Consider the following 21,576-nt stretch of genomic DNA (forward strand, 5'->3'; position numbering starts at 1 on the left):
AATAGTTGCCCTCCATCTATGGCCATATTATTATTATTACATTTTATTTATAGGGCGCCACAAGTGGTCCACAGTGCCGTACATACAGTAATAGGTACACAGAACATTACATTACAATACAGTAACCAAAATATAAACAGAACACAAGTAACAATTAGCAACACAATTCTCCATACACAGTACAGCTCTGAAGGTGAAGGCTGTCATAGAAGTGCTAGAGAAGAAGGCTGTGAGACAGTGGGGAGGAGGACCCTGCTCCTAGGAGCTTACAATCTAGGCCATAGTGAATAAAATACAGAGCATCAAAAAGAATGAGATAATGCAGTAATACCCCATTCACATCGCTAATGGCATGTCTCACCCGGGACTTGTGCACGAGTCGATCCTGGGTGCGACCCACCTGAGACACCTGCAGTCTGGTGGCCTGACCCAGCACTAATGCCGGGCTGATTACATCCACCACCATCGCTGCTGAGTTGGCGCTTGGAGATGGGATCATCTCCAAGCGCCGCTTCTCCTTATACAGTGAACGGGACCCCGGTTGCCTTGACCCGTGTTACCTGTTCACACCGCACCGCCAACTCGTGTTCAACCCTGCTCACTATCCGAGTTGAAATGCCGGGTCGACTCAGGTTACTTCAACTGTCCCCTTTCACACTGCACAGTAACCCGGGTTATTTGATGGCAGTGTGAAAGGGGTGTTAGTGACCATAGAAAAGCATTTGTTATGACAGTAACAATATTGTCACCCACATACAGCCAAAGGGAGCCATGCAGGATAACAAGTCCCAACCTCCAGAGTATCTTTAAACTAAATGAGAGGGTAAAATCAGAGTATCGACTTTTTACTGAAGGGAAGAACCCCCAATGGTTGCTGTTGCTCATACTACATGGTATTTTTTAAAGCATCTTTAATTCTATGTTGAAGTTCCCCTGGCAAAGTGGAGATGTAACTCTCCCATGTGTCAAATAATCGTGTGGTTAAACGATCTTTGTTCAAGCAGGTTTCTATCTAGTCCATATCACAGCATACCATCAATGGCATTCTACCAATCCAAGTCAGAAAAACTCCTGATGACAGAGCTTGAATAATGTTGCGCCTGAAAGAATACTAAAGGGAAACATTGGCGTATTGGGTATTGTTCTCTGGCTTGCTCAAAGTTAGCAGGCATTTATTAGCAATATCTACCACATTACTGTTTACATTTTTTTAAAGTAAAGGGGCATGCAGGAGATGCTGCCTGTGGCAAGAAAAAGTTCTGGACATTTTAGGCATTCAGCAACCACATGTGGAAGATTGCAACTGCTGCAAAAACAGTTCAATTTGCCATGCCACCAATTGAAACAAGAGGTAGTGACCAGGTGAAATTCAAGCCTTTATATGTTTTAGCGAATGTAGGAACAGCAACAAGCCATCCAAACCTATACAGCAAGCCATGACATAGGGAGAGAAGGTGGAATGTACCTTAGTCCAGCACACTGGAGAATACTGTATGTTTTGTGCAAGCTTTTGAAACCATTTGACGTATATAATGAAGTGAGCTCTGACACTGCCAGCTTGAGTCAGGTGATTCCCTTAATACAGGGATGGGGAACCTCAGGCCCGGGGGCCGTATAAGGTCACCAGACTCATTTGGTCTGGCCCTCTGAACTTTTTTCTGCTAGCCTCATCTAGATAGCAGGGTGCCTATAATGGCACCCTGTGGCCAGAATATATGCTGCAGTGCAGCCTGGAGCACCCTTAAGACGCTTCAGATGGTCACATTGCTGCCCTTACAGCTCCCCGGAGCATCCTCAGGATGCTCCAGGCATTGCTGTAATCACTGGTGATTGTGGCCCTGTCCCCGTGTGACATCACACGGAGGGGGCTTGGCCTGCAAAGGGCCCACATATAATGTTATATATATATCAAAATGGACCTCGGCAGAAACAAGGTTCCCCACACCTGCCTTAATAAAACAACTGGAAAAGCAGCTAGAGAAACTGAAGGAGATGAAACAAAGTGATTCCACTTGTATGTTAGACTTGTAGATCAACTTCTTTATTCGCTTTGCCAGGACCAAAGGGTTGTCAATATCTTGCAATTGGATCACCACATTTTGGCAACCATGCTTGATCATAGGTTTAAGTTGTCCGTAATGTCTTTCTTTCCCAAGGACACCTATCTTAAAAGATGCAAAAAGCTCCTTGCCAGCAAGTTTAAGCTCAAATGGCACATGACATGACAACATCTCCTGCTTCATTTTCACCTGCAAATACTGCTGCCAAGAAACAAACTGACTTTTTCCAAGAGACCCACTGGAGGTGTGGATGATGAGTCACTCAGCGCACCAAAGTGAAACACCATTTTGACATCAGGTCAGGCTTAAAAAAATTGCCCACAATTATTGACACCTCTTTCTGTGATTCAATCTGATACACTAAGTATGACTAGGATGATGGAGGATTATTTTAAAGACAGTGTACGAATCACTGGGAGGTAAAAAAGGCAATTTGGAGCCCATTGTAGAACCTAGCTTTGGTGTACTTAAGCTGCCCACCCTCCAGTGTGTACTGTACTCGGATAGAGTGTTTATCACAGCCATGAACCTTGTAAGCGATCAGCGTAGGAGGCTACTTCCTCAAAATGTGGAAAAACGCATGTTCATAAAATTAACTACAAATTATATGATGAAGACTTTTGCCGCCAATTGTAACTAAGTACAGAAACTTCTGTAACGGTGGATTCCAGCGGGGATGAGCTAATATTGTGTGATAATGATGTTAACACTGATAAAGGTGAGGAGGATGGGGATGATAATAACATCTTCCCATTGTAGAGATGATTAACAATGCTGTTAAGCGCATTTAAGCCTATTGGTATCTTGTTTTGTGGGGGCCTAACAAAAACAAAGCACTTCAGCCATAAAAGTGGCAGTACCTGTCACTGAAGTACTTGGTTTGTTAAACTGTGCATGTCCTTTTTAATATATAACATAAGGGTGGGTGGGATGCGGACTGCTTTTCTTTTCATTATGGGCTTTTTGGCGGCATTGGAGACAGTCTTTTTTGCATAGACATACATTTTTATTGGTTATTGCTCTAACACAACTAATTTGCAACACATTTTTAACCAGAATTATGGAGCATATTTAGTATTACTTAGTAATATCAACAAAAAGATACAAGGTCACGTCTCATTTTACATTTTCTAATCAATCGTTAATTCTTTTTTACCTGCTTTACACTACATATTCTACATCCATTTCCCTGCGCTGCCCTCGGGCCTCTGAGCTCGATCTCCTCATACACTCTGATGCACCTCATAAATGTACTACAGGGGTTGTTATCCAATTAACAAGGGGATATATTAACATTATATTCTTTTATGGCCTTTTCTCTTCTCAGGTGCTGAAAAACAGATCTCTCAAGGCCATATTTCATTTAAATGTTCTTAATCAATCAACCAATGCTTTACCTCCCTTCCACTACAAATTCCACCTCCATTTCCCTGTACTGGCTTCTGATCTGGATCTTGATTAATGAAAACATTCTTTCTTTTAGGTCGTATAGTTTAGTAAACGGCCATCCTGTATGCCACTGTTGTGTGGCAATGTTTCATAGATGTGTTTTATTCTTTTAAACCATGTAGCAATGCAAGTGGAGCAAATACATACTTTTTTTTACATGCAGTGTAAACACTATCTGCTTTTGCATGTAACCCACAAATGCTGGACAGTTTTTTTTTTTTTTTTTTTTTACACTGCAATTTAGATTTCATTTTCAGACACACCCTTCCCAAATCTAAATCTCTCTGAACTTTTTAATCTGCCCCACCTGCAGTGCAACATGGTTTTACCCAGGTGGTCAGTTACTTGCTATATCTTACTCTATTCCCAAATCTGAATCAGGCCCTTTATTATTATTATCCTTTGTTTATATGGTGCCACAAGTGTTCCGCAGCGCCTTACATAGTACATAAAACTAATAAGTGAACAAAAAAAAACAAGGAACTTACAGTACAGTGTAGGACATTATATACATTGCTGCAATAGTGATTAAAACACTCACAATAAACAGCAGGGAGTTGGCAGAGACGTGTTAGGTGCCCTTGTGAGGAGTAAGGAGTAGAAGAAAGTGTAAGGAGAAGCACATGAGGGAAGAGTTCCTTGCTCATGAGAGCTTACATTCCCAAAACCACCCCTTACCATAGCAATGTTTCTGAAGAATCTCTAGGGGGTATATTTATCAAAGTTCGATTTTACATTCGATTTGATGTTCGATTTAACTCACCTCAAATCGAATCAAATCGAATGTAGAAATCCCTCATCAAATCCCACATTTACTAAAATTAGATTTTTTGAACAGTGATTTGATGTTCGATTTTGCATGCCCATGTTCAAATCGAACAGCAAATCCGACTCAAAAACACCTTAAAATCTCCAAATTAATAGACCTGCTTCATGCTTTCAATTTTAGGATGAGCAATTATGATTGACACAGACGCATGCACAGATCAGTGAGATCCGTGCATCTGTGTGTACAAATCTACACAATTTTTAAAATTAAAAAAAAAAATGATGTGGGGTCCCCCCCTAAAATCACAAACCAGCCCCGGACTTTTCAAAGACTGTCATGGTTGTGTAAATATGGGGGACAAAAGACATAAGTGTGGCTTGTATTTAGCACAACCAGCGCTGGGCTCAGCGAACCGGTCCTGGTTTTGGAAATACAGGGGCCAAATTAAGTAATGTTCCCTGGATTTACCATAACCAGCACAGGACTCTTTCTAGTGGGGGTGTAATGCCACATGAACCCTTTCACCAGGCCCCCCAGCCAAAGCATTATACCTGACCGCTAGTCAGCCCAAGCCAGGGATCCCTGGGATGGTGGGGACCATCCAATGAAGATGTCCCCCTCTCCAGGGCTGCCCAGGCCTGGGCTGATAGCCAGGGACTATCCCCTGCACCCCCAGCCGGTGGGTGCCAGGTTGATAGTGTAAAGAGCGTGTCAAAAAAGTTATAAGATTGTCTTTTACAGTTGAACTACAGGTCCCAGCAAGCGTCCCAACATGCTGATACTTGGAGAACCACAAGTACCAGCATGTGGGGCATTAAGGGCCCACTGGTATCTCTAGTTCACCTGTAAAAGGAATGTTAAAATAAAGACATCTCACACACCATGAAAGTATAAGTTTATTACACACATACACACTCACGCATATCTACAATACCTGGACAGGTCCTCTCAGGGCCGGATTAAGGTCCTTGGGGGCCCCTAGGCAACAAACATGCGGGGGCCCCTGTAACTAAAAGTTGTATATATGTGTGTGTGTATATATGTATATATATATATATATATATATATATATATGACACGCACATACACCGGGCTTCCTGCCTGGTGTGTGTATATACTGTATATATATATATATATATACACACACACACACACCAGCATACAGCAGCATTCCATGCAAGAAATAATGAACCAGGCTCGTCCTTTTTTGCAAGGAATGCCGCCATATGCTGGTTTTGTAAACACACATATATATATACATATATATATATATATATTGTGGTAGAAGCACTGGAAAGTTGTGGATGGCATATATGTGTGTCCCAGATTTCTCACATATGTCTTTTAAACCCCCAGGAAAAGTCTGGTCTGCTGAACAGATTGGAATGTCGGCTTTGATGAAAAGCTGGAATGGGTCCTGGGGGTGTGGATGGGAGGAGAGGGAGGGCTCCATCCACAGGCCACTTCGGGTGTTGGGCCTTTCAGCCTGGTAGCAGGCTCATTAGGGCTTGCACCTGGAAATGGCTGTTATAAGCTGCATTTAGTTCTGGCTGAGTGTCTCACACCTGGTAGAGCAGGCCCGCAGGCTAGCTTGCTCTGAGACATTATTTTGATACAGACCTGTAAGTACTGTGGACGTGAACTTGTTTATAGTGTTCTGATAGTGAGGGAACATACTGTCTAGTTAGAGCCCAGATGTTCTAGGATTTTGTTTATGTTTTGTTTTATTTATGTACCTGGTACAATAAAGACTGGCTCCGACCAGCTTGCACGAGAACCCCAGAAATGTGTCCTGCTTCTCCGGCTACAGTGTATGTAAAGAGGGAGTCCGTCTACCCCATGAGAGGGACCCCTATCCCGACTGTGTCACAATATATATATATATATAAATATATATATATATATATACACACATGTATACATACACACACACACATTACTGCTTACCTGGTTTCAGAGGCAACAGCAGATAACGGTGCGATTCGTGGGTCTTTTAAAAGGGGGCAGAGCCAAATGCCGGGTGGGGAAGAAAAAAAAATGGATCATCTAGGGTATGTGGCCGGGGTCCCCCTATGTTTGGGGGCCCGAGGACGATCGCCCCTGTTGCCCTGCCTATAATCCGGCCCTGGGTCATCTTGTCCAAGTAGTCATCCAGCGTCTTCTTAAAAAAAAAAACGAGGAGCCCAAACCACAAACTTAGTACTGTCCTCTAAGGACGGTTCTTCCCGATGACAGGTCAGCCACAGCATTTCTCTTAGAAATGCTAGGGATGAGCATTCATTTACTGAGAGAGGTGAGCGGACCTCAGTGCTAGCCTGGACAGACACCGGAGAGGTAAGAAGGTGGTTTTTAGGGTCCAGAGCATGACAACTCCTAAATTATTTAGAGACTCTCCAGACTCCAAATTGACTGCATCCCCTATGAGAATGCTGAATTATGTGTGTTACTGCTTTTTCCATATGTTCCATGCTCTTGGTTTTGCAAGATTATATATACATAATGTCTTCCAAGACTGTAAATGACTCCACCAGCTGCATGTGTAATGTTTTATGTACAGTAGATTCACTCAGTTTCCATACGAAAAACTAATAATTGGGCACCTACTGTAATTGCATTTACTAGTTTGGCAAACCATTTTGACACTTCTTATTATATCATACTTAGCGATTTTATTCCTGCTCTCTGGGAGAAGCAGATGACCACTCCTGGGGTAGGGGCTGGCACTTCATGTCATTAGGATCTGTCCCCATTGCAGCAAAATGTCACAAATCCCAGGTCTGCGGGGAGGTGGCGGGGCTAAATTATGCTATTCTTGTAGAATAGCGTCATATTGGCCCTACCCTCACCCTACGAACACACGATTCCTGGTATTATCTCCCATTCTACCCACTTCACCAGGAGGTGAGAGGGATGTGGTAGATCCACCCACTCTTCTGGGGATCTAGTGGACTGCGCGAGAAAATGGGTGTCTCCCGGACCTTCTGTGAGAGTAGGTAACTATGTATATTATATAATATACAAAGTCAAAATAAAGTGTAATATGTAAGAATGCAGGTATGTGTTCTTATATTATTTTTGTTTTATTTGATATATAAAATAAGCATATTTTCGCCCATATACTGTAGTGTGTTTAAGCCACAATGAAGATGAGATAGAGAAGTGAAGCAGCAAAGAACTGTGTCACAAGGCCAGTGGTGTGAATGGTGTGCTGGAGAAAAGGGTGATCCACAATGTTAAAAGCACCAAAGCAGTCCAGGAGGATCACTATAAAGAAATTATATTTATATTTTGCCGTCAACGTTATTGAATACTTTTGTGTATTCTTTTATAGTGGAATGTTGAAGGTGACAACTTGATTGCATGGAGTGAGAATGGAGTGAGAGGAGAAAAAGTTGGATTTGCTGTTGTACAAGTTGCTCAAGTATTTGGTGGCAAAGAGAAGGAAATAAATTTGACAGTAATTGGAAAAATAGGCTGGGATGGTGAGGCAGTGAAATGAGAATTTAAATGTGCCAGTGGAGAGAGAGAGGATGAAGATGTGAGCTTGAGGTGGGCATGCAGTGAGGAGCAGATCCCAAACCGTTCATGGGTCACCTGTGAATCTTTAAATTGTGACAGTTAATACACCTGTGCCCAGCTAGGTAGTCTGGAAAATGTGAACTAGTGAACTATTAAGATGAGTACACACTTGTCCAATCTTTGGGAGATTTGACTCCCGGCCGACCGGTCTGCCTGACATTGGACAGGTGTGTACTGTCAGCCAACCTAAACGTACACCCAATCCTGGTCACCTGTCGGATCTCCTGGTTTTTAATCATGCTTAAGAACTAGGAGACCCGACCACCAACCAGGCGACCGATTTTGTAGTGTGTAGGCTGTGGAAACTGGAGCTGGTGACCAATCTCTGGTCCCGTCAACCCAAAACACCATCAGTGTGGCAGCGGTGCGGGATCCGATGGGATATTGGTGGGGGCGGCGGGAGGTGGCTAGGTAATTACCTATGCAGAGTTTGGCAGCAGGCGACAGCACGGCTTCCCATTTTAAAAATGGCATCGCTGCGCCATTTTTAAAATTAAAGATGGCCGTGGCAAGCCAATCACAGCTTGCCGCGTCATTGCCATGCCCCCCTTATGCCGGCTTATATAAGCCAACATGAGGCAGAGGGTGTCAGTCCAACGGCGGAGGACGAGCGCGATGAAGAGCACCTGAAGATCGTAGATGCCGAGGAAGTCCTGGATGGGTGGCGGCCATGTTAAAGAGCTTAAACCGCCGTCCTCCAGTGAAGACGCTGTGGAAATCCTGAGGGTGGCGGCGTCCATGTAAAAGAGTTTAAAGGCTGCTGTCCCTCAGGTGAATGTGCAGCATAACCAATTATTAAAACATTCAGTGTTTTGTTTTTATTTTAATATTTTTTACAGGGGTACTATAGGTACCAGCCGGCCCCTAATGCCCCGCCTGCTTGTACTTGTGGTTCTCCAAGTACCAGCATGCTGGGGAGGCTTGCTGTGACTTGTAGTTCCAACTGTAAAAGACAATATTAAACTTTTACTAATGGACTATAAACTCGGCACCCCCACCCTAGGACTGCCGGGGATTGCCCCGGACTTCAGTTCTAGCCTTGGGTGCCCTGGAGAGGAAGGATCACATTATTGGGGAGGATCACCACTTCCCCAGGAATCCCCGGATTGGGCTGACTAGTTAGGGGGGATGAATGCTTTAGCCGGGGGACCCCGTCAAGTGTGTCCCCTGACTGTGGCATTACCCAATAATGGTGGAGCCCGGTGCTGGTTCTGAAAATATGGGGGACCCCTACTTGTTTTATTCCTTGTAGTTTTAGAGCCAGTGCCAGCTCCAAGAGCCTGGTGCTGGTTCATCAAATTTGGGGGACCCCTACACATTTTGTTTTCTGTATTTTTTGAACCAGGGCCAGCTCAAAGAGCCCGGTTCTGGTTATGCCTCAGGGGAGGGAAATTCACGCCGTTGTATTTTGTTTTTTTCGAAACCTGAAATCCTATCCCCATCCAATAATCAGATTATTAATTCGCAACCTCCCCCTCTTCACCATTATAATTAATTAAATTCCTCATTAATAAATCCTTTTTCCTGCACAGTCGAATGTATTTTTTCAGCAGATTCTTTCAGCAGACACAGATTGGAGAAGTGCTGAAAAATTGGACAAGTGAGTAGCAAGGACTGGATGTAGAGTCTGCAAGCAGGTCTGCAGTAGGATTGTATAAACAGTCTTATCTGCCGTGGATTGGACAAGTGTGTACCCAGCTTTAGGAGTTCGGGTGACTGGCGCTGAGAAACACCAGACTAGCTAATACAATATGTAGCTGTGTACAGATTTATTATCAACTGTCACAATTTAAAGATCCACAGGTGACCTGGAAAACATGAACTGTTTGGGGTCATGAGGACGAGAACCACTAGAGTAAGGAATATGGAAAAGGTTGTATAAAGACTTCTTTATTGGATTGCTGAAGGGGATAATTGGATTTGGAAATGTAGGGGAAGGTGAAATTCAATATATCACTGTAGGTATTGGCAATATGGGGCTGCAATAAAATAATGCTTTTTTAAAAACATTTATAATATTAATTTTATTTAAAATTAATTGTAGAGGTTTACGTCTAGAAAAAACAGGACACAAATTCCCTAACAGTGACTATATAGGGCCTATGAGAATAGTGATACACAGAATGTAAGTTTCTCAGAGTCAATTTATTGGCCCAGCACAGGTGCATGTAAGGGAGGGATTAATCTAGACTAAAAAACTCTGCAGTAGGCCAGCAAAAGAGACATGCATCCTGCATAATAATAAAATGTATACAATCTAATAATATATATTTGCAAACATAGGAAAAGCCAAAAGTCATGTCAAGAGGGCCCTGATCAGGTGGTCCTACACTACATAATAATTTTAGCCCCACTTTGGTTTATATATTCATGACCACCTGAGCAGAAATGCCTTGGCCCGGAGAGTGGCTTTAGGCCCTTTATCACTCGTCCCCTGTAATAACAGGGCTTTTCACTACTGTACTTTGATCCATCCACATAAAAGGTAACCGTGGAAAAGCTCAGATTTATCCAGGTGTCTCCCTAATTATTGCAAATATGGCTTCCCCATACATTCCTCTTCTCCATCACATTATACCATCTGTGAATGGAATAATGTGCTTCATCGGGTGAGAAGCGAAGTGAAGACTATTATCTTCCTGCCTCCTCCCTGTCCTCACCGGTAGCTCCTCTGTCTTTATGACGCTGTCAGTCCGTTATTGTGATTCTTCCTGGTGGACTATAAATATGCATGCCAGAAGCTGTCCGGTGCATGCACATTGGAGGATAATACTATTCGAAGCCAATCACGTTGGACTATCGTTATGGAGGGGGGAGTAGGTTTACGTTTTATCTAGTAGATATATGAGGTTACATGACTGTCTATCAAAGAGAATGCATCAAAATAATGAGACAGAAGATACTGGTGTCTCTTTTCCTTAGGAGTAGATCCCCAAGACCCAGAGCTGTGATGGTATTATGTGCATTCCGTACACGGCAGGTTGCTACAAATGTTAAACCTTGCCAGTGACACTCATTTGGAAAAAAATGGACGGACAGACACATATCATCCCCATCTGTTTCTCCTGTGAGTTCTGCTTCTCTTTCCTCCTGTCATCGTGTCTCTTTTCTGTCTTATTTTCTTCCTGATTTATATGTACACTTCCCCTAATATCTCACTAGAACTATTGCCTCATGTCTTACCACCTTAATACACCTGCCATTACCCCATTACAGTATAGGCTGTGGTCTATATGTTATCTTTACTTTTGAACATCATATTACACAAGCCTGATTTTCGGTCTTATCCTAATGTGTGTTTTTGTAGGGCAGGGGCTCAGGAAGCTGAAAGTGGAAAAGCATGCCGCCCGCACAACTAAGAATATCACTCATATTATCACCTCCAAGTTGTCACTCCGAAAAACAGACAGATCTGGCCAAGTTCCATTCCACTCAGAATAGGACAGTTACAGAAAAATGCGTAAATCCCATCTGCGCATACACTGTGCAGATTCTTGCTGTTTACATCTGTGCAGAGAGATCTGTCCGACTCAGGCCCATTATGGGGCATATACAATTGGGCGCGAGGTTTAGTGAGGAATAAACCTTGCGCCCAATTTAGGAACACTGCGGGTATGCGCGCTCCCTATAACCGCGGTATTCAATTTAAAAAATAGTAGTCGCGGGGTTTACAGCTCTGAAAACCCCACGCCGCTTAAAATAAAAAAATTCTTCACCTACCTGGCTGTGGGTCTCCGCGGCTCCCGGTTGCTTCCCCTCTCTCTTCTTACTGGAGAGGGGGCTGCTGGGAGGCTCCAGGGGCAGGGCTGCTGGGAGATGTAGTTCTCCCAGCGCCCATTCCGGGGGCCACACGGACTGGAGGGCACACTGGCAGTGGGGGTCACACACAAACACTCACTCATACACACTTACAAACACCACACACACTGACATACTCACCCTGCTGTAGAAGAGCCAGCTCCCGACGCTGGATGCAGAAGACAGCGCAGCAGAAGGTAAGTAATTACTGACTAATTAAGCTAATTGGAAAATTCCAATTGCATAATTAGTCCTAAGGGGGAGGGTGCCGCTGGGGTGCCAGAGCAAGTCCCACTGTTTTTCCTAAAATTAACGATTTTATGAAAAATCACGCTTGCTCTGGAGGTGCGAGAATGAAAACCTCCCGGCACACAAAAAAACTCCACGCATCTAATTGAATAGCGAAAAAACCCGCACCTGCAAGAAAAACCTCGCAGGTGCGGTTTTTTTGCTATCCTCGCACCCAATTGAATATGCCTTTATGTCAGGCCCATGTTACCAACGGGTCGCAAAAATTACCCCATCCTATGTCACACACAGTCTAACCAGACAGATCATTCAGAAACATGTTTGATAGTTTAATAGCCCCATTGTGAGCAGATGGATCAATTTTAACTAAATTATTAAAATATTTTATCTCTACACATGCTCAAAATTCCAAGTATGTCATATTAGCTGATACAGAGATGTGTAATCAAACCCGTCACATGGTATAACAGTTGCGCACCCTACATTAGGCTTTCTATTGAGTGGAAAGCATTAGTGCAACTAATAATAATAATAATAATACAGCATAATCAGGCTCGTCTCCGGCAGCTTGGGTGCAGCTTGATATCGCTGTTTGTCACAAGAAGTGTGTTTCATAACTAGTTCCTTCCCTATGTGCAAATAATTGATAAGGTGTTTTTTTTATTAGATCACTTGCATATAGACAGCTTTATGTTTTCTGAATAAAGATAGTAACTCCAGTATTAAGGGGGGTATCCACTAGACGATAAAGTTGAACGATAATGATAAAATCGTTCGATAATTGTTCGATAATCGTTCAAACATCGTTTGAACATGGTTTGCAAATCGTGCAGTAATTGTTTCTAACGATGTACGATGCGCGCTCCCGCTGGTCGTTTGATCGTCTCCTCCATCGACTGAACATGCATGTCAATTTCCCTTGATTGCTTACAATACGTTTACACATCGTTTACACATCGTTCACGCTGAACCACTATCTGCCCACTATAGCTGAAAGCTCTCAATCACAGATTAAAACAACATAGTTTATTGTTAGATCTTTTGCAAATCTTTTGCAAATTGTTCAGAGTGGAAGATCATATTTCAAGGGAAACTTCAAGGGAAAATCGTTGGACAGGGATAAAATCGTCTAGTGGATGCCCCCCATTAGCTTTTACATTTCCGGTAGCTCTAACTGTTCATATTGGATTACAACAAATAGGGATTGATTTATTGAAGGGTAAAAAGCCCTATTGCCAATGAAAACAGGCAATTATGCCAATGATAATGTTTTTTTTTGCCTAAATGATAGGAAAAGGTTTGCGGTAAGTGTCACAAGCTCCCACTGAGGATAAATAACATCAAAAACCATTGTGATACTTGGTCTGTTAATGGCGACTCTGGATGTCAAAAACATAGATGGTTTGCTGACAAAAATAACTGAAAATAAACGTTCATAAATTGTTACACTTAGGGGTCTATTTACTAAGCTGTGTTAGGAGATAAAGTGAACGGTCATAAGGTACCTGCCAATCAGCTCCTAACTGCCATGTCACAGGCTGTGTTTAAAAAATGGCAGTTAGGAGCTGATTGGCTGGTACCGTATCATTGTTCACTTTATCTCCTAACACAGCTTTGTAAATAGACCCCTTATGCTGATAAGTGCTCATTTCATAAATAGACACTATAAGGCCGAAGTAAGCTCTGCTTGATTATCATATAGGACCTATCCACAGGTTCTCCAGTTGTTCACACAAAATGTTGTTTTCTTTAACACCTTTTTCCTTGAGCCTACTGTACCTAGACTTATGAATGGGCCACTCAACCACTTGTTTTGAATATGTCTAAAGTTATATGACTTTATCTTATCTTATTCCCAATTGTACAATTCTGCAGAAACATAATAAAATAATGGAGCATACACACGGTCAGATTTGTCAGATGAACGATTTTACCAAAGTTTTCAACGATTGAACGATTTTTGACTGCATTAAAATGAATGGAATCGTCCAAGTCTGACTGCAAACACATCAGATGTCAGATATCGTTATCTGACAAACGGGAACGCGCATCGTTCATCGTCCATCGTTCAGGCATGTCAGATATGTCAGATTTTTCTTCAGATATGAACGACTGAATGATTTTTAAATCGTTATCATTTAGATCTGAAGGAAAAATCTGACCGTGTGTATGCACCATAACTGCAAGGTAAATTATAATACACTATGCTCTTGATGGTCTTGTAGTGCAATAAACGGAAACATTCTATTTTTTTTTACATTTCAGGCTTACAATTCACGCTGAATGCACAATGCACCTTGAGGATTTCCCCATGGATGTTCATGCTTGTCCACTGAAGTTTGGAAGCTGTATGTATTGCTCAATTGTGACTCAATAAGATTTTGTGTTTATTATCTTGAGTGGCATAAAGGTTCCAATCAAAATTATATGATAAATAATAGCCCTTGCATATTCTGGTTTGTAGATCTGTTATGCGATGTAACCAAAGCCGACCCTAGGCATAGACAAACTAAGCAAATGCCTAGGGCATGTGGAATGCCTAGGGGCATCCAAGCCAGCCTGGGGCCGGTGGAGGTTTGGTGCAGGCACGGCCGGGGCACCTGCTGCTGGCTGGGCAGAGACTCTGGCAGCTGCTACTGCTGCTGCATAGCGTCCACGATCGGAGCTCACCTGATAGCTCCGATTGGGCCTGGCAGCAGCAAACAGTGAGCGGGCAGTGGCAGAACAGCCGGCGGCAGTTTGCGGGGGCTGGGCACCTGGACGGCGGCTAGTGGTTAGCACAGGGCCAGCTCTGGGACGTCACACAATCAGAATAAGCTTCTGCGCATGGGCAGAGGCTCATTGAGGACTATAAGTAAATGGCCGCGGGAGGGCTTGCTGCACCATGGGCCTTTGCGGAGCTCGGAGTAGTGAGTCACACCTCACGGCTCTGGGCTTCCTCTGCAGAAATCATCACACATAGCTGCGGCCTGCCAGCCTGAGACAGGAAAAGCAGGTCCGCTGCCTGCCTCTTGCTGTACCTTGAGTTGGACAGCTCTGCAGGATGCACTTAAGTAAAGTAAGTTTGGAACTGGGAGAGGGCTGGGGTGCTGTGTTGCTCACTGCTGGGAGAGGGGTGCTCTGCTGGGACAGAGAAAATGTGTGAGGGTGGGTGCTGACGCTGTGCTGGGATTGGGGGTGCTGTGCTGGGTGAGGGGCCCTTCCGTCAGACCACACTCCTTTTCAGGATCCCATGGGGAGGGAGGCACCACCCAAAATCTTGCCTAGGGCACTAATTTGACTAGGGCCGGCTCTGGATGTAACATATTTGATGCATCTATTTTATGTACAGTATGCATGCTTGCTAAGTCATGCTTCCACCAACGTCATGCCATGGCATGCTTCCACCACCTTTATGCAAAGTCATGTAGATTAATTAGAATATAATGATATGTGACATAAGCAACCATCAACATTGAGAGTGACAACAGTTGTGAGCTTGTGGAGTAAGGAACTGTTGATGTGGTTCAAATAGCCAGTTAGAAGAATCCTACTGACGTACTTACCAAAAAATGTGGACTAGAATTAATTGAAATGTTAATATATTTCTGCTTGCCTAACCCTCAGTTGTACAGATTGCAACAAAGTTAATAGTAACATTTTTGTGCAATATGGAGAAGCTTGCAGCGAGAGGGGGCGTGTTGAAATGAGGCTCCTTTAGGGAAGCATCTGCCTCCACCAAGATGGCTGCCGTTTGGTCTTCTGAACATGCGCTGTGCCATCTTGTCACTGTGTAAGAGAGCCACAGTGGGACACAGACTTGTGCCACTTACCTCCTGAGAGACCCTGAGATGTCCCCAGAGATACCTGCCACCAGAGCATACCGCTACCTTATATAAATGCACCGCTACCCACTTACATCACGGGGGTGACTTGTATGTTCTGCGCAAGCTCTGCTCTATCCATATACAGTGTGTATGTATTTCCGGACCAATCAGAGCAACATATCGACTGGATCGTTCAGTGTGTACGCCCAATCTGCATGCTCCAGCAGTCGTTAGCAATATCTTCTGGTCGGCCGTGCTGCACGGCCAACCAGACAATATTGTATGCAGTGCAAGGTAATGAAGAACCGAACAAGGGCGTTTTTTGCATTTTTTTTCCAGTCATCGCAATGTGATGTACCAGGAGACCGTACTGATTCATTTGATATGCAACACTTTTATATCTGTGTGTGACTGAGCGTCTCATTCAGACCCGCTCGCGAGCGCAGGACGCTTGCAAGCGGGTCGATGGTACCCAAATGCGCATGAGCACGATGGAGGGAGCTCCGTCGTGCGCATGCGCGAGACCCGGCGACCGACGAGGAAGCCGTCGCTCGGGGTCTCGCACCAAAGGGGGCGTGCTGTCGATGGTGAGTAACAGCACGCCCCCTTTGGTGGGCGTGCCTGCCAGACGGAGGCGTTGCCATGGGAACGCCTACCGTCTGGGTCCGGCCCCACTGACATCACTAGTGATGTCAGTGGGAGTGATTTTGGCTCTGATAGAGCCAAAATCACTCCAGGGCTTGCGGTCACCGAGACCCTACCGCAGGGTCTTGTCGCAAGCCCGATGGTCGCGATGGTCTTGACCATCGCGACCATAATCATGGACGCTCGCATAAGCTGTGGGTGGTAACCCACAGCTATGCGAGCGTCCAAGAGGCCGCTCCAAGTTTAGGTAGGAGGGCCCTGATTCAGAGCGAGCGCTCTGGTCAGAGCGTCCGGCTCTGAATCAGGCCCTGAGTCTGCATACAGAACTTGTTGTGGGAAAAAAGCATCGGTTGCTGCTTCTAGGGGACAGCTCTGACGGTTAGGAGGATATGTGCGCTGTGCTATGTTTGGTGCCAGTTATAATTTGCTGAGATTTATCTATAAGTGGTAGTGTCAGATATTTAAAAGTACTGTATATATTTTAAGTGTAATTAATAAAAGGAAAATGTGGTTTTGCTCAAGCAGCTATTGCTAATTAAAATGATATGCAGCATGCCTATGTTCTCTGTACGTCTGTCTGTGGGTGTATCTGCATGTGAAATGCTACGTTACAGTGTCAGCGGCTGTAACACTATAACGTAGCATTTTGCATGCAGATACACCTGCAGACGCACACAGAATATGGGCGTGCTGCATATCATTGTAGTCAGCAGAAGCTGCTTGTGCTATTCGCATCACTGTGTGAATAAGACGCATTTGAAGGCAAAAAGTCGCACAAAAAGACGCTCAGCGATACAAATCACGCCACAACATGGCACGATTAGAAGGGCTGTTTAACGAGCAAGGAGATGAGATGTATGAGGTCACATCTATATTACCTTCTTTGGGTCATGGCAGCGCATGGACAAGGGTTAGACTGGGCCGCCAAGGAGTCGTAGAGATTCCTGTTGGGTTTCACTGATTTGTAGTCACACCCTCTATCCAGGCGTAGAACTATGGGAGACAATGGAGGCGCCTGCCGCCGGGCCCCAGCACTGAAGGGGCACCTCCTCCATTGACCACAATATATTCACCCCACTTAGGGCTATTCTATATTAGTGTTTTTGTGCGTATTAGATAGATAGATAGATAGATAGATAGATAGATAGATAGATAGATAGATAGATAGATAGATAGATAGATAGATATGCACCAATTATATTTCCTTTTTTCTAGGGGGGGGCACCAAATTATAACTTGCCTCCGGGCATCTGGGATGAACTTACGCCACTGCCTCTATCGCAGGACGGCGGGGCCTATAGTGATAGCCGCTGTAGCAGGGCACAGGCTGTAGTGCCGCTATTTGTCAGGTGGTCATCAAGGCTGTTTTGACTGACTGACTGGGGCACTGCACTACTGGATAATAAATTCCATTAAACTCTGCAAAGGGGTAAGAGGAGCATGTGCTGAGCTCTGATTGGAGGAGCCCATCACATGCTTCTCTGACCTGTGGAGATCAGCAGCAGCACAGTATCATGGGAGTGACTCAATGTGAGGCTGTTCCTGCTCTGACGGCGGACTGAGGTGGCTGTGGATTTTTGTGAGTACACTGTGGTATAATGTGACGGCACTAAGCATAATGTTAGGTCTGTAGTGTGGCTTAATGAAGGCACAGTACAGCGTGGCATAATGTGGCAGTAGAGTGTGGCATAATGTAGGGGCACTACAGTTTTGCATAATGTGGGGTCAGGTTAGATCTGTCCAAATATGTTAGTACGTGTGTAGTGGTCTCATTTACCCACAAATGGCCAGCAATGCAAGGGTTCCTGGGAGGCTCACCACTACCCCCCTGACCCCTCCTTACCAAAATATCTCTCTACAGCACCTCCCTGACCCCTCCATACTCCCCATTACCTATCTGCACAGGATGCGGGTCATAATACCAACCGTGGGGATTCCGGCGTTCAGAATGCTGCGCTGGAATCCCAACACCTGTCAGAATCCTGGTGCCGGCATCCTGAAGGTAAGTACTGTGGTTAAGGGGAGAGTTAGGGGTTAAGGATAGGCACTAGGGGGAGGGTTAGGTTTAGGCACAGGGGAGGGAGTGGTTTGGGAGAGTGGGAGGATTAGGATACTGACCAACAAGTGTCAATATCCTAACCCTGTCGGGATGTCGGCTTCTGACTGCCAGGTTCCCGAGTGCCTGCATTCTGTACTCAGCCCACTTCACTACCCCTGGTATCTCCTTACCAAACACTATCTCTCTGCACTACCTCCCTGACCCCCGCATACTCACCACTGTCACTCTGCACTATCCCCATGACCCTTCCATCCCAAACACTACCAGTCTGTACTATCCACCTGGCCTCTCCATTCCAAAGGGATCGGTATGAAATACTGCCGGCCCTCTGGCCGGCAGTTTGCATCCCGGCAGCGGCAGGCCGACAGAAGCAGAGTTCCCAGCCGCGGAAGACCAACAGCGCTGGAAATACCGATCGTCCTAAATGTAAGTAAAAACTAATCTAACCCCTAACACTAACCCTCCTTAGGGGTGCCTTACCCTAAGCTCCCCCCCCAAGTGCCTAAACCTAATCCCCCCTATAAGTGCCTAACCCTAACCCCCCCCCTTCCCCGCTGCCTAACCCTAAGTCCCTCCCGGGGGTGCCTAACCCTCCCGGGGGGTCCCTAACGCTAATTCCCCCCTGGGTGACCTAAACCTAACCCTCCCCCCCCGCGCGGCTGTCCGCTCGCGGCGCCTGGCATCCCTTCGGTCGGGATGCCTGGCGCCGGTCTCCCAGCGTCGGGAAAATGACAGGAGTCTAAATATAGACACCTGTCATTTAACCCACACCGGGATAAAGCAATCGGGAAGCTAGGTGTCGGGTTTAAGACAGCCGGTTTCCCGATTGCATCCCATTCCAAACACCACACTGCCTCCATGACCCCTCCATGCCAACCTGAACCTCCCTTGACTACACAACTTACTGCCATGCACAGGAGTAGCTCATTGACCTTTCCAACTACAGTATATACTGTATATAGTGCGTCGGGCAGAACTTTCACCCAGGGAGCCTGTTCGGACCCAGGGAGCCTGTTCTGAGCCTTACACTGGATGGATTTGGACAAAAAATTCACAGAGTGGTAACATTGGATCCCAGAAGACATACTAGGGAGTTGACGTCCTGGTCGGACCTCCCATTGGTGTACGCTGGGCAGAACTTTGACCCAGGGAGCCTGCTCTGGGCCTTCCTCTGGATGGATTTGGACGACATCACATAATAAAAACTTAATAACTTGAAGATACACCTCTGCACTTATTGGGATGAAACCAACGCAAGGTGGTCCAGTTGGATGGTTTTAGGGGGGTTAGGTTCCCAGTTGGACCTCCCTATGGTGTACGATGGGCAGTACATTCCTTGAGCGGCAACATTGGATCCCAGAAGACATAATACACACAAATATTTGTGTGTATTATCTTGAGGACGGGGCTGAGACCCCGAAAACGTTTGATTGAATACACTGGATTATTTATCTTGTTGTCTCGGAGTGCCGATTATTTTGGGATTTGTATGGGACTGCTGTATTGCGCACCGGAGCAAGTTGTTGTTATTTTGGATTGAGTGCCGGCAGACTGTGTTGGAGATTTTATATATATATATATATATATATATATATATATATATATATATATATATATATATATATTGAATTGCAGCATCTGAACTTGAGTTCCATACTATTCTATTTTTAGTATATATAAGGGTCATAGGTTATGCCAATACTTTATTTCCCTGTGTGCGCCTCTATTATTGCATTCCCCTGTGGGCCCTTCATGCTGCAGTCCACCACATGAATGAATCCTCATGAAAGAAATACCAAACTCTTCCATTACAGTCCAGGTTTTAAGGATATCCATGCTTGAGCACATGTGACTTAATTAGTACCTGAGTCAATTTGATTTACCCATTTGTACTCAAGCATGGAAAACCATAAAACCTGGACTGTAATGGTGGAGCTTGGGAAACTCTGCCTAATACTATTGAGCACAAAGTAAAAAGTGTGACAAGATTCAGGGGTCTATTTACTAAGCAGTGTTAGGAAACAGAGTGAAAAGTGATAAGGTGCCAGCCAATCAGCTCCCAACTGTCATTTTTCATACACAGCCTGTGAGATGGCAGTTAGGAGTTTATTGGCTGGCACCTTATCACTTTTCACTCTGTCTCCTAATGGTGCATACACACGGTCAGATTTGTCAGATGTGTCAGATGAACGATTTGAACGATTTTACAAAAGATTTGAACAATTGAACGATTTCTGACTGCATTAAAATGAATGGAATCGTCCAAGTCTGACTGCAAATACATCAGATGTCAGATATCATTATCTGACCATCGGGAACACGCATCGTTCATTGTTCATCGTTCAGATTTGTCAGATTTTCTTCAGATATGAACGATTGAACGATTTTTGAAATCATTATCGTTCAGATCTGAAGAAAAATCTGACTGTGTGTATGCACCATAACACTGCTTAGTAAATAGACCCCTCAGACTGACTTACATGTGAATTAACCTTGATTGGTGCAGTGTTTTCCAAAGCCTGTCCTCATGGGCCACTCACAGTTCAGGTCCATGCATGAGCACAGGTAGCAGTTTGATTTACCCACCTGTGTTGAAGCTGGGATATCCCTCATGTCTGGACTGTGGGGCTGATTAGCAGAGAATGGAGGGGCTATCGCAGCTGCTAACATGGTAGCAGCTGCGATAACACCAATATTGCAATGCAGCTGGATGCATCATGCCTCCTTCATGCATTACTGATTTGAGCTGTATCCATGAGGACCAGGTTTGGAAAACACTGGGTTAAAGGGACAGGCCCCATGTAAAATATATACATTCCTGTATGCTATGTGAGATTCTTCTATATGTATCATTGTGACCTTACAGTGGTATGTAACTGCAGTTTTAAGATCTACTATTGAACAATAAACAGTACAGTTAAGAGTCAACCTCCGCTCCAGCTGCTTTGTGTTAAACCCAGTGTTCTGTGGGCCTGATTCATTACTGATCGCAGCTGCTATTGCAATAGCAATTACGCACGCAGTCTCACTGCGATAGTATGCTAATCCATTGCGATCGCTATGCCGTCGCAGCACGCTCACTTTACCTTACACACATCCGTAATCCTTAGCAAGATATGTGAAACCATCAGTAACATTGAGTACCATCGTTGCCTCCCGCAC

The 21,576-nt window shown here is 44.7% G+C and overlaps 1 protein-coding gene across 1 annotated transcript in view; it reads left to right on the top strand.

The window, feature by feature from the left end:
* LOC148508676 (gamma-aminobutyric acid receptor subunit alpha-3-like) overlaps nucleotides 1–21,576 on the top strand; it is a 496,671-nt gene that overhangs the window by 370,809 nt on the left and 104,286 nt on the right. Inside the window, exon 6 of the mRNA XM_088444226.1 lies at nucleotides 14,170–14,252. Within this exon, the coding sequence (XP_088300352.1) occupies nucleotides 14,170–14,252 (83 nt within the window). The remainder of the gene's footprint in view (nucleotides 1–14,169; nucleotides 14,253–21,576) is intronic.

Source organism: Taudactylus pleione, unplaced genomic scaffold (assembly GCF_031769625.1).
Source record: "Taudactylus pleione unplaced genomic scaffold, aTauple2 ptg000352l, whole genome shotgun sequence".
Lineage (NCBI taxonomy): Eukaryota > Metazoa > Chordata > Amphibia > Anura > Myobatrachidae > Taudactylus > Taudactylus pleione.